Source organism: Chanos chanos, chromosome 10, assembly GCF_902362185.1.
Source record: "Chanos chanos chromosome 10, fChaCha1.1, whole genome shotgun sequence".
Classification (NCBI taxonomy): Eukaryota; Metazoa; Chordata; class Actinopteri; order Gonorynchiformes; family Chanidae; genus Chanos; species Chanos chanos.
This window is the reverse complement of record NC_044504.1, coordinates 15507300-15521839: the sequence shown is the minus strand read 5'-3', so window position 1 is coordinate 15521839 and position 14540 is coordinate 15507300. Positions and strand designations below refer to the sequence as shown.

At 38.4% G+C, this 14540-nt stretch overlaps 1 protein-coding gene across 1 annotated transcript; it reads right to left on the bottom strand.

Annotated features, from left to right (window-relative positions):
- Positions 1-302: 302 nt before the first annotated feature.
- zdhhc22 (zDHHC palmitoyltransferase 22) lies at positions 303-1385 on the bottom strand. The gene is made up of 2 exons (XM_030787395.1): positions 830-1385; positions 303-589 (listed from the first exon to the last, which is right to left on the bottom strand). Exons 1-2 carry the CDS (start codon positions 1383-1385, stop codon positions 303-305), a joined length of 843 nt encoding a protein of 280 aa, XP_030643255.1.
- Between the last annotated feature and the right edge of the window lie 13155 nt (positions 1386-14540).

Below are 14540 nucleotides of genomic sequence, written 5' to 3'. Positions count from 1 at the left end.
AGTTAGATAAGAAACAAGCCAGATTGGTGGTGGTTCTAACCTAACACTGCCCTTTGTTTAAATACTGGCCTTATTCTCAGACAGTGATGTAATCAACATCAAGCAAATTCAGGTCTGTAATGCAGCACTGGTCTGATGGTAGATACTGATAAATTTATAACGTTAACCATGCAGAACAATAGTGACCTGATCTTTACAGTGATTACATAGCTTCATACACACACTTTACGGTTCATGATATTAAGTGACATATTTTATCATACTATCCATATGACAAAATATATGATGTAAATCTTCGGTCTTCAGTCATGCTTGTGCTCGCTGACTTGATGCTCATATTCAGATTTGACTTCAACAGTTCGTACAGGTAGGAAGAAGCCAAGTGCCCAACGAGAACCAAAAACGTCACTTAGGTTTTCACGCCACGATCCACGGCTCTCCACGAGCTGCCCTTTCTGTAGCTGGCACCAGGTTTGCCCTCTAGCCACAAGCAAGACCTGCTGGCAGCAGAAGCCAGCAGACACCAGTCCAACGCCCAGCCAGACGTACAACATGAGGACCAAAAAGAACTGGAGGCCTGAGATAACACCTGAGACAGAGAGGGTAAAGCATGTATCTTTACGCACAGAAATCAGGACATGTGAGAGGAGAGAAGGTTCATTTGCTTCCTATTTGGCTATATATTTTGGTTCTGTGTGACTGGAGAGGAGAGGAGATGAGATGAGAAGAGACGAGAGGAGAAGAAAGAGCAGGAAAAGACAGGAGAGGAGAGTACAGGATAGGTCAACAGTGGTTGTGTCTATCAAGATATATGCATTATGTTACTTACCAAGGAAAAAGTATCCAGTAGAAAGAGGCAGGAGTGTGAGAAACGTGAGTGGGTTCTCAAAAGAAATTGAATATTCCACAGTGAGATATGCCACCCCAAGAACCAGTGAGTACAAACAAGTACAGGATGTGTAGATACTGAACATAATGAAGTAACGCATGTTCTTATTCCCAATGCAGTTTCCAGTAAAGAAACAATGGTGGTCTCGCTTTAGGATCACTTTTCTACACAGTTTGCAGAAGTGGCGGCCATTGAAGAGGTAGTGTGCATCCACTTTATCTGGACAGTCTGGCGAACAGACTGGTATGATATTGTCGTTTGCACTTTCAGAGGGATACCATATTGTCATTGTGTAATTCCCCAGAGCGTTAAGCATCAGGTATAGAAAAATGGCAGTGTGCAGCAAAGTCATAGAGCTGATTGTTACCCCTGGGTTTTGGAAAATTGTAGGAATGAAGAGCAGAAAATGGAGTGCAAGTGTGACTGCTGTGGCTGTGTAGAAGTAGGCTGGGGCAATTGCATTGAGGAGTCTGAGTTTCAACATCTTGATCAACATTCCTAGGTTCAATTGAAAGATGTACACTGGTTAGTCAAAGTAGGTCAGTGTTGAATATACAACAGCGTTTAATCTGTCACAAGCAACTTCACGTAGATACAGTTGATAACAAGTTGATTTGAAATGAAACATAGAGATAAAGACTGGAATGGTAAAGATTACATTAAATTTGGAATTACGTTCGCCTCCTTTTTACTATTGGCATCTGCATGATCATCTCTGTATAAAATTTTTCTTCATTTGAGAGCTCACAGTATTTTACAGTCATACATGTCGAAGGAAAAAAAGTGTAGTTGGGAATGGGGTGGTCCTTAACAACACTGAGCAATGAATGAGATGATCAGCTGAGATTTCTGCCCCCATTTTGAATTACACTATATCTTTATATAGCCCTAATATAGACGGCATTAAGGGTACATACAGCGGGTAAATATCAGGTGCAACACCAAGTAGCCTAATCTTAATAGCCAGTACTATGAAATGTATAGATTTGACGGTCAGACATTTTGTCATTTTCGGTTTTCATTATATTTTCCAAAACTGATTCATTGGTACAAATGTTTACACAATTATTTATGCTGTTCGGCGAGCATCATGCAGTTAAAAATGAGATGTAAGCTTGCCCCGCGTTTAAGTAAAGCATGGATAAAGCAATTTCAAACTTCATTTATTCGAAAATTCATTGGGTGGGATGCAATACTACGCATTTACAGTGCGCAGTCTTAAAACTGAAACGATATGCAGTCACTGAACGAAGCCAAAAGGCGTCTTTTACCTGACGCCGCGTTCCACCAGGTTGAGGGGCTGTTTTTTCAGTACCGGAGGTCATTCCTCATTCTCTCGTATCTTGCTGTAAAACAACTCATTCGGAGAACGAGGAGCTTCGGTTGCCAAGACGATGTGTTTTCCTGCTGTGCGACGACATCGCTGTCCCTTGGTTGTTTAGCACCGCCTGTTGGTGTGGGAAAGGTAACCTTAAGGAATAAAGGCTTGTCACTATCACAGCCAAAGATTAATGGGGGCATCGTGAGGATGGTCCATCTGTTTGGTTGTGTAAACCACCTGGCTGTGTTAAAATCTAAATTACTGAAGTCGTCGGTTATTTTAAACGTTCGATCTCCAGCATATCCTATCGTCATGTATTCTGGTGTATTTATTTATTTATTTATTTTGATAACCTTTCCAAGCATTGGGGGTTCTCTAGCATCTCTTCTCATCGATAAGAGCTCTTTCATTTGACCGACAGGTGGCAGTCTAAGTTCAATTGTATAAATACAATCGATCAGACAGTGATTTTTTAAAATGTTTGCTCGTTTGTCGTTTGTTTCTTTGTTTTTTCGTGGTTCAAATAAAAAAAAAAAACAATACAGACAAAAGTCTCGCTCATTGAATCCACTTAAATAAACTGGTATTACTGTAATGACAAAAAGGGATCATCACCACACATTTCAGCATGTTGATACATTTGACAGCCGCGAAGTTATCCGGAATAAGGAAAGAAGCTACATAGCTTCAAAATAATCAGTTTAAAAGCAGAAATATAGTGACAATTCTGTACAATTGATGAAACAAGTCCGAAAGTCTGTGTGATTCATAACGCTCCCTTATTTGTGAAACAGACAATTAACTTGCAGATAGTCCCTAAGCAGGTGGGCGCTCCCCTTGTTTCTTGGTGCTGATGCAGACAACTAGAAGCATCTTAACTGGACACAAACCATGGCAGACACTGGAAAGGTAAGCGATAAGAGATTATTTATGTACACTGATACAGTTCATATACAACGTATGGATATTCGTTTCAATAAAGGTAAATTTTGTCAAACGGCTTTTGAAAGTGGATGTATTTTGCAGTTGTGTTTCGATAATGCTGCAGTAGACGCGTGTCAGTGTACGTTAGTTCTGATACAATCGTCTGCCAGGCGAAGCAGAGATACGAATTTCTTTGAGCGGTCCAATTTGGTCAAGGTTTGTGGAAAATCACCCACTGATAGGACTTTATTGTATTGCAACTAATTTACTTTGCGTTGCTTCTTTTCTTCAAACGTAGTGCGGCATCACTAATTGCAGAGTTGCATCATAAACGTGGTCTTGATATTCTTCTTCTTCTTCTTCTTCTTCTTCTTCTTCTTCTTCCTCTTCTTCTTCTTCCTCTTCTTGTTTCTAAAGTAATCGACAAAAAAACACGAGATGTGTAGAAATTTTCAGGGTGTAGCTAATTCAGATTAGCCTCTGCCTACCACACTGCTTTTTACCTTTTCAACAGAATTTGGAGAAACCTTAAATTGTCTTATGAGTATATGGGGTTCCGATATCTAGCCATTCTGATAGTTGACTTTTCGGCCTGCTGCTAACCACCCTCTTCACGTGACAGTGTAGGCCCTGCACGTTTTATCAACTACATGGTCACATATGGGTAAAACATGTAATAAAAGATTCTTTCTGTAGTTTGGATCATGTATCGATTGACTTTTTGTTAATACGGTTAGACTGTTATCGCTGTAGTCATGTCCTGAAAACGGTGCCTTTATCCTTTAGCTACTCCCCTCCTTATCAGCAGTTTACGTGGGGATTTGGAGTCCTCATGGCATTTGTGAGATTCATAGCTCTTAAGGAAATTGACTTGTGTGAAATGCCAGAGCTGTAATTTGCCTTTGACCTGCAGCTGAAAGAGAAGTTATTTACCACAGAGGCTAGTATATGTAATCTTTTTGAAAAGATTCCTATTCTTCTGTTTCCTTCAAATTCCTCCAAATAAAATTTACCTCATTGAGTGTAAGTGGTCAAACTTACACATACCTTATTCAAATTCTGAATTATCTTATGACTCAAAGATAAAGCAGTAGACAGACAGATAGATAGATAGATAGATAGATAGATAGATAGATAGATAGAAAGAAAAACAATGTAACTGTAATGGGTTGAACCCTGATTGAAATGTTGTGGTAGTCTAGATTATGGAAGAATCTTCACATAGTCACTTAATTGGATCATCATGAATAAATTATCACAATGAACATCTGCTATGACCAGCCATTTGTTTTATCACCTCTCTACAATGTCAGAGGTGACTTACCTTGGTTAAAATCGAATTATATTTCTGTTTTGAAAGGTTTTTATTTTATGGAAGATTTTCTTTTTAATGGGAAGGATCGATCAAATTTCAGGCCTTTGAGTGGTTGTATATACCTCTCTGTACGCATACATAGATGTATGTTAACCTTAAATTTTGTTAAGCCACATATGAACACCAGCACAATAACTGAATGAAAGAATAATTTATTAAAGACAAAACATATAATCCATGTTGTGTGTTGACTTCCATGTAACAGACACATCAATATTTGATTTTGCTCTTTGCTTAGATTGAAAGCTGATACTGTACAGAGCTTTAAAGCCAATGCTAATTCTGACTCTCATCTGTGGCTGTGTGTAATACTAATATTGGACAGTTAGAAAAGTCAAAGATCTAGGTTTCACCTAGGACTCCTGATCCAGAAGTTCTCTTTACTCACTCTCTCTCTCCAGCGTCTCTACCATGTGAGGACAGTATAACCATATGGGGACTGTGGACTTTGTGACTAAAGTTTCATAAATATACACTGTAAATCCATGACTTTTTTATATGTTGTATCGTTCTTGCACATATGTGTGTGTGCACACATGCACAGGCACACACGCACACATGCGCGCGCACACACACACACTCACAAACGTGTGCGCGCACCCGTCCACACAATAAGAATAACACCTGGGACCCTCACACTGCTGGGCAGTTGCTCTGGGTGTCTGACAAAATAGTTAAATATTGTTTGAATAAATATGTTTTTTTTTCTGGGCCTTTAATATTATGTGTTTTTAGAGACCCTTCAAGGGGTTGTTCTGATGAGCAATGTGCTTACTCATTAATGTCTTAATTGTTTGTGTGTGTGTGTGTGTGTGTGTGTGTGTGTGTGTGTGTGTGTGTGTGTGTGTGTTGATGCTTTGGGCCAGACTGCCTCTCAGATGTCATATTTACTGCGTCTATGACTCACCTCCCCTCAGACGTTTGAAAGTGTGTTCTTTATGGGTTTATTCTTCAAACAAACAGCCCTAATATCACAACTTCAGAGAGAAGATTCCATAGAGTGTATGATGTTTATTTCAGTTTAGTGATGTATGAGATGCTAGGGAACAGAATCAATTCCAGAACCAGAATGCTCTTTGATGTGCTCAACAACAAATTTATGCTTAGATGTTGCAGTTTAAAGTGCTGGATCAAAATTAACCTGTGATGAATGTGGAGTATACTTTCTTTCCGACATTAAAGTTTACATTAAACTCTCTCATTAAGTTAAGTTATGGTCTCTAACAATGAGTAGGACCACACAAATAGTTACTAGAGAAATACTGAAAGAGAAGGGAGGTAAACTGTGTTGCTGCGTAGTTGAAAGTGTTAACGAAAGGCGGACAAACCTCAAAGATAAAAATGAACAAATCTATATGTTGAATTGAAAACACAACAGTAAAAAATGAATAAATAAATAAACTTTTTTAAAATGATTGTTTCATGGCATTTGTGAACACAGTTGCACCCATGTGTTGTTTTTGAGAATGCTATAGTATAGAGGTGAGAACAGAAGGCTGACCCATCTTGTGGACTGTTGTGGGTATATAGAATTATGATTGTGATGCCATCGTATCAGTGCTTTTCTTAGCTGACAACATATGCACATCTATCCTTATATATATTTGTACACACGTCAATCAGTGCTGACAACTAAGAAGTCGAGGCACCAGGTTGTTTTTTCACTATGTCACATCTAGTCTTCTGTAATTGGGCTCATTTTTGTCTGTTGGTCCTGTTTGCCTGTTGGTCCTGTCAGGGTTTGTTCATGTCTATAGAGTGTCTCTTGAAATGATTCTTTACCTTGATAAAAACAAAAGCGGCATGACTGTGGGGGTGTTTCAGTGAAAGAGAGCATTCTCAGACATTTCTGAGCGAGTGAGACTGGTTGAAGAATGGCTTTCAAGAGACATCAGTCTAGAAATGTTTAATTCTACGATTGAAAGCTCCCTGAGTGTTTGCAGACAACTCAGTTCAAGTATAATTAGGAAAATCTGTTTTCATACAAGTTCAAATAATGTGGTATCAGTGGTCATGGTTCTGATTGAGTTATAAACGATGTGCTAACAAAGTAAAGCTGTGCGATTTTACTTCATATGTTATATTTTATGTTGATTGCTTTGAAATTGCTGCTAGTAAGTTCATGAGTGTAATGAGAAATATCTTGAAGTGCTGTTGCATGGTTATGTCAAATCGTAGTAAATCTTGTCTAGTCTTGCCTAGTCTTAATCGAAATCCCTCCTTCAAGAAACAATGGTTATTCATTGTATGGGCAACTTTCCTATTAAGAAATTAGTGAGTAAAACTGAACTTTTTCTTCTTTGGCATATATGGCTGTGTTGTTTAATTATTAGTTTTGAGAAGCAAAAGAAGTTGAGAATGGAATAAAGGGTAGATGACATCCCCAGTTTCCCTTTGAGGCTAGTATTCATGGAGGAGCATTCAAGTATAGTGTACTGAGCTTTAACCAACTGTAACCTTCACCTGAATATTCAGAGGTTCATAAAAGTTTACGACAGTGTAGTTTAGAATGGGTTGGCCTGTGTTTTAAATACTCTTGTTGATCAAATACCTAGAGTTTATTCTTTGTAAGTTTTGAAAACTTTTGAAAGTCCAACCCAACAACGTCCATTAAATGATGTAATGATTTGGTAAATATTACGGTGATTCATGAAGAATACATCGCCTAAATTGCAATTCAGTAAAAACCGCTTTTATTGCAATTTTAGTTGTAATCATTGAGACTGAACAGAACCCTGAAATTTTATAAAATTGTTCTTCCATGAAATAACAAACTGAATGTCTGTTTGTTGGTTGTTGTGACGTTCAAATAAACAACCCATTCCCCAAATTCTGAAAGAGTTTGGCATGGAAAATGTTGTTTATGTTCTCTGTATAACAGGTGTTTTGTATGGAATTCAGCTAAAGACTGTTTCACACTTGCTATAGTGCTGTTTTCATTCATCGATCTGAGTCACTCGCTCTTTCCTGCTTATACAACATGTTTACTTAGTGATAGTGCCCCATCTGTTTCATATTAAATATTAACCTTGGTATACATTGCCCACAGTTTTTTTTTTGTTGTTGTTGTTGTATAAAATAGAAACATCGTTTCATTGACACAGAACTGTCTCATAGGTTTGTACCACACAAATCCCACACACTTTGCGCTCTGAGAATGCTCTTTCATTTCATTAACTTGTGCTCTTTTGGCTCCTAGGATCAAATAGGAGGGGATGATAATGTCAGTTTAGGAGTCAGATAGGAGGTCTCAGGTGGAGCACTGCTTTCATCTGAGAAAAGTTATAGCTCGAATGAGTGTATAATTCATGCTGTCCTCGCTTTGATGTCTTTTCTGTAATCATTTCACATGTAGCTTCTCTGTCTGCCTGCCCATGTTGTCTTTCACTATGCCACTGTTGTTCAGTGAAATGATTCATTTTGGATTTATTCTTTTGGATTTTATTCTTTTGCTGTTCAGGAAGAACTTTTTTTTTGTTTGTTTTGATCAAATCATTTGAGTGAAAGACTGAAAATTGATGTTATGCGTATCCAGAAGCTTTGTGGGTTGTTGGTAAGAAACAGGAACGTAAGCTAGCTACATTTTCTCTGCAGTCAAAGCAAATAAGTCTGTAAGATGACACAAACAAACATCAGCTAAGGGGATAAGAACATGTTGAAACAACTGCTTCTCCTTGGTGCAGTGATCAAGCAGAGAGCTGTAACTCAACCCCATATTGTTTTATTTATGGTAATTGTCGGGCTCTCTCTCACTGGCGCTGCGACTGTCGTCTTGAGACAGCTGACAGCTTGACAAGGTGTATCTTATGAATCGTTTAGAGATCCCACTGTTATTTATGGTTCATTTTTCTGTGCTGTCTTGGGTTTTCTGGGGTTTTTTTGTTTTTTGGTTTTTTTTTTCTCCCTCTCTTTCCCTCACATCCTCCACAATCATCTGCTTAACTGAGCAGGTAATGAATCTTTAGCTGACAAAAGGTTTTACAGCCTGGGTACCTTCTGTGATTGTAGTTGTGGCGGTTCTATGTTTAGACTCTCTTCATTTCTGTAAGGTCACATCAGGAATATCCAAGGTCCTGATCATATTTTACACTGCTTTTAGGTTAATAAATCCTCCAAACATCACTGTTCAGCCTGATAGCAAGACTGTGAGTCCCTGGATCACACATTTGTGTCTGAGGCCTCATTGTAAACACTGGAGCAGTTTGAGTGAGTTATATGATTAAGACTGAGCTGAGCTGAGATAGACTATATTTGGGGTAACACTGTTTTTATGTTACAAACAGGCTGGGTAGCACATAGCAGCATATGCGATCATTTTTCAAAAACTGTCCATAAACAGTACAGCTTTATGTAGTGTGTACAGAGCATAGAATTTGCGTTTGTTCATGTGTACTTATTAAAAAGCTTATTTTTTCTTAATTTTATGAGAATAAAAATTAGCCTGTTCTTGTTTGTTAATCCATGTCTGAATGCACAGATTTATACTTCATCTGTTTGATTTGTCTAGACAGCCTCAACTTAAGGATGAATACAGACGTTCATGCATGCACACCCAGACACACACTTCTCTGATGCAAAGAGACAGAACATAATTCTTTGCTTAAAGCTATCCCTCCCCTCTCACACAAACACACACACATACACACACACGCATACACACACACACACACACACACACACACACATATGCACACACACGCACACACACAGTCACGGCAGGAACTAATTGTCATCAGCCATTGAACAGCTGCTCTCCATCAGAGCATTAGAGCTGTGTTCAAACACACATATCTGATTGTAGTCCCATATGACATGAGGAACGCTGTACCCATTTCTTGCATATGTGGAATGGTTGAAATCTGATGTGTGATGCATCTGCATTTTCACACCCCTGATCTCAAACACCCACATTTCACCTGATGATGGTGACTCATAGACTGAGACTGGGTCTCGTTAAAGCCAAGAGTATATGTATTTAAATATTTATATATATATATATATATATATATATATATATATAGAGAGAGAGAGAGAGAGAGAGAGAGAGAGAGAGAGAGAGAGAGAGAGACTTGCATATATGCAGAGTTTTGAAATTTTTTTCCAAGATCATTTTATCCATCTGCGGATACATCAGTGAAAGCCATAAATCCATAAATCTGATGGCTAAACCATTTTCAGGGATTATCCCTGAAACCTGAAAATCATTGGTTTCTGAATGACACTTTTTGGAATGACCTCTTATTATCGCACCCATAGATGTGCAGTGTCTTCAAGAAGTATTCAGCCCCCAACAATTTGTTCACCGAAACAACCTGGAATTTTCATCTCTCTCTCTCTTTTTTCTTGGTGAATCACACTCTTTTTCACAGGGCAGTCTCAAAAAAGAAAGAAAATCACGAACCATTAAAACCTAAAAATACAAAACCAAAATGTCAACAATTCATAAGTATTTGTCCCCTTTGTTTAATACTTGGTTGAACCACCTCTCACAGCTTTTACAGCCAGTATTCTTAAGTCTCAATTTGCATTGCACAACATGATGGAGCAGATTTTGTCCATTCTTCCTTACAGGATTGTTCAAATTGTGTTAGTTTAGTTAGAGAGCAGTGGTAGATGGCAATGTTGAGGTCCTGCTCCAGATGTTCAGTGGGATAAAGGTCAGGACCCTTGACCGGGCCACTGAAGGACATTGATTTTCTTCATTTCAAGCCATTACATTGCTCCACTTTAGTCTCATCAAACTTTTTGCCACATTTTTACAGTATCTTCCAAATGACCTTTTGTAAATTCTTCATGGTCAAGGATATTTTTATTTTCAGTCAAGCAATCTGTCTTGCCAGTCTTTCATAAATGCGTTTGGAGATTGTTGAGTCATGAACATCACCTTCAGTTGCAGACACTGATTTCTGCTGTTCAGGGTGACAGTTGGCATCACGGTAGCCTCTCTAACAAGTGTTATTCCTGTTCACTGACTAAACTAAGAGGGCCAGGCTGACCTAGGCAGTGTGGCTGTAATTTTATAGTTTTTCCACTTCTGCATGATGGGGTGCTCTGAGCTCTGAGATTTGTTCAATGCCTTTGGGATGGTCTTCCTCCTGAGATCTTTGTTTCTCTCTGATCAGATCCCTGACTTTTTCTGAAAGCTCTTTTGTCTTTATTTTGGTTTGTTTGGGGAAAATCTCTACTGTAGCAGGGGATTATCCTCATGAATTAATTGAAAACAGTTGATCCACCAATTTCCCTCACAGTGGAGACCACCAATTTGGTTGAGCTGGCAAGGATATGTATTTCACCGGAGCAAAGTTAGCCGTATAATTACAAGGGGTGTGAATACTTTTTAATTCTCACAATTTTGGCTTTAAATTTTTAGCGAATTTTTAAAAGGTTTTGGACTGTTTGGATTTGACATGTTGTACAATGTTTTGTGGATCAGCTGGAAGACTTCCTACTGTAATATATTTTAAATTTAGAATCTTAGAACATAAAATGTGAAAGCATTTTAGGGAGTTGAATGCTTTTTGAAACGCCAAACAGCAAGTCCAATAGTCAATTTTTCTTGCAAAGACTACCATACAGTTCCATAAACCATGTCTAACTTAAATTGCCTCCTGCAGGAAAATGGGTGTTAGTTTAGCACCTAAGTTAGACTCACTAAAAAGTGATAATGTTGGGTCTCCACATGTAAGTGAGTCTGAACCAGGCTTTGTGTATGTCTGTGTGAATTTATTTCATGATGGTTAGAGTTATGGTTGGGGTTGTCTGTACATCTCCCGTCATGGTAAAAGGAAATCAGTGAGAAGTCACCACTTAGATAAAGACAGTCTGTGTATGTGTGTTTGTGTTTGTGTGTTAGAAGGATAGAGAGGTAGAGGGAAACAAACAGTGTAGGTTGAATCAACAGAATTGCTGACTCATGGCAGCAAGATGGCTGAATCTGTAATGGATAGGTCCCCACGACTGACTGGAGGATTGAATTTTACTCCACACTGTTGTAGCACGTAAGCTTTCTGCATCTGATGTCTGAGGACCAGAAACTAACTGTGAAAACTAAGAAGCCATTTACTACCATATGCTTTTCGAAAGAGAGCAAAAATAACGAACTAAATGAATAAACTTCAAGTTGCACATTTCCCAGGGCTGGAGGAATAGATTTATTTTCTCTAGCTGTGGGAGCAGAATTCTCTTTATACATGATTTGATTTTGCCAGCTTATGCATCTGTTACAGTTTTTTTATACTGCTTCTGACCATCATACATCATTACCGTCTCTTATTGGTAATTCTGAACAGGAGTAAACACATTTGTGAATGAATGGGTAGCCTACAGTAAGTATCTAAACAAAATGTGTGGATGCCAAACTGCTGGCCATGCTTTGATGATGCTAAGATGTTGATATTGATTCATTTCAGCTGCTTCCCTTCCATCTGTTCTGTGGTGATCCTTTTTGGTAATGCATAATTGTGATCTAATAATGGGCAAAATTCCAAACATTTGCCGGGAAATGAAAACCTAAGACCTCAGAGTGTTTTAATGGTACAGTTTTAAATAATGCAGCCTCTCCAAAGTGATCACAGAAAAATCATGCTGAATCTATTATTTCAGCGCATTGTTTGTTCAAACCGACCTGCATGAAGCCATTTGTAAAATTCATTCAATGAGACGTGGTGTGACGTGACTGCTTGTCTGATGCTTGGTACTCATTGAGTCTCTAATCATTAAAAGCTGGCATAACAACACTGTAGTATTGGTGGCCTTTGCAGGAAGAGATGATTGCAGTGACAAATGTCACAACTCTGCTGGGGTATTCTCATCAGTTGGTGTCTGGGTTTAATTGTACAGACGTGGGAGGAAAGCACACTCTCACTTCAAAAGCCCTTGACTAGGAAAGAAGCTCTTTGACCACACAACTGTGCTGTACTTGGACGTGTTTCGCTGCTGCAGATATTGTGACAGAATTTGAAATGTTCCCCTCTAATCTCCTCTGTGTGGGTGAGAAAAGGGACTATAATACCTTAAATTTAGAACTGGTAGAACGAGGCAGTAGTATTATAAACATATAAATATCCTTCTCTCACCTTCTCTCTCTCTTGATATATAGATAGATACATAGATACACAGATTCATAGATACATAGATAAGGAGAGAGAGGGGAAAATTCTTATATGTTTATAATAATCATCATCATAATAATGTAATTATAAAAAGCAACACAGTAAGGTTAATTATGAATGAGTACCATAGGTAAGACTGAAACCTGAACAATAACAAATATGGCAGCACAATCATATAGCAGCACAGTCAGCCAGTGTTATCATATAGCAGCGCAGTCAGCCAGTGTTATCATATAGCAGATGGAGCAGCCGTCATTTGATGTTACACCCAAATCTCGCTACTCTAAATAATATAATAAGGTTAATGGCACAGCAATCATGGGTTTGCATGGTTAAAAGCCACATAACCTGTAAGTGGAGAACAGTCTGTATACAGACTGTCCTTGACTAACAACTAGAGAGAGAGAAATACAGAAAGAGACACACAAAGTATCGCATAGGCTTGGTCTCAGTCTCTAAGTGTATTAGCCTTATTTTTGAATACAAAGAACCTTATTGTAATGTAGTATCTCTAACGGGACACTAGGGTTTATAATGAAAAAGCAGCATAATATAGACACATAGGAAAGATGAACTTTAATTAGTTTTCCAAACAACCACAAAAAATTCCAAAATTAAAATGAACTCAAACACATGCTGTTGTTCCTGCTATGTTTTACAGAGAAGAAGGCTGCATTACAGTACTGCATTGATGGTCAATGTTTCATTAAACCACTGTATTGCATGTTCTTGTCCAAGCTTAAAAATACTGCCAGAACCCTTTCAGAGGTCGGCTTAATTGTGGGATGCCTTTATCTGTGGTTTCATCCCAGCACATGATTTTCCCAATGTCACGGTCGTAAGACTCCATTAAAAAGAGGTGCAGCTTTTATAGCCATTGAAGGTCTGTTATGAATGGCGGTTATCACCTTCTAATTTCTGTCTGTGGCCTCTTGCTGCCCTTGCTAGTGCATAGAGGTGGAAGACTGAGAATTGCTGGACAAAGGTAGCTTTAAAGGCCATAGAATTAGGCTGTCAAAAGCAAAAAGGTGTGTATTTCATCAGCAATTTCCATATCTGCATGTTTCATAATAGAACTGGATGATTATATTCTAGATTTGACCACTGTCTCAGTTTCTTAATCAAATACAGGCCTAATTGTTTTAATTGTGAATAGAATTGAAAAGCCACACATAAAAGGAAGAGTTAAGAAAGGCAGGGAAATTCAAATGCGATTCTATCACAGCCTGTGAGAGTGTCTGATACACTGTTAAGGCGCTTCTATTCTACTCTAATGTTGCATGATAAAACAAACAACGCATAGTAAATCCTGGTGAACCGTGATGAGCTGGTTATTGTGCATGGCCTGTCATGGAGTCTTAATGTCTACATATTGTTTATAACATCTCTTATTGTATGTATCAGTTGGTTGAGACTTCCTATTGCTTGACCCCTGAGAGTAAGCATTTGTTACAACTTTACTTTTCCATCTTTTTATTCAGCTGGTTCTTACTTCCACAAAAATGATTACTTTCTATTCCAGAGTTCACACGCTTCTGGAGGAACCTTGGAGTTGGAGTTGGAGTTCTCAGAGGCACATCGACAGTTGTTTCCGTGCTTGAAACCCACAACCCTCTGGTTGCTCATACACTTCCTTTATTACTAAGCAATTACCGCTTACTGTTACATGGCTACATCCTTAGCTTGTCCTAATGCACATAAATTTACATGATATTTAATTCTACTGCTGCGCTCCATACGCAAAAGATATGAGTCTGCACTTGATTTGACAAGAACATGTGATCACTTAGACATTACCACACAAATCAATAGAGTTCTCTTGGTGTAGCAGCGAAATGGAGTAAGACCTTGATTGCGCATAGGCTATTGTAATAAAACATTGCCAGCTGAAAGGTTACATTACATGTAGATTTATATTTT

Excerpts from the sequence above, each read along its gene's own strand:
- zdhhc22 (XM_030787395.1), bottom strand. The coding sequence starts at position 1,385 with ATGTTGATCAAGATGTTGAAACTCAGACTCCTCAATGCAATTGCCCCA. Across the intron at positions 590-829 it reads TACTGGATACTTTTTCCTTG|GTGTTATCTCAGGCCTCCAG; the intron begins GTAAGTAACATA and ends TCTCTGTCTCAG.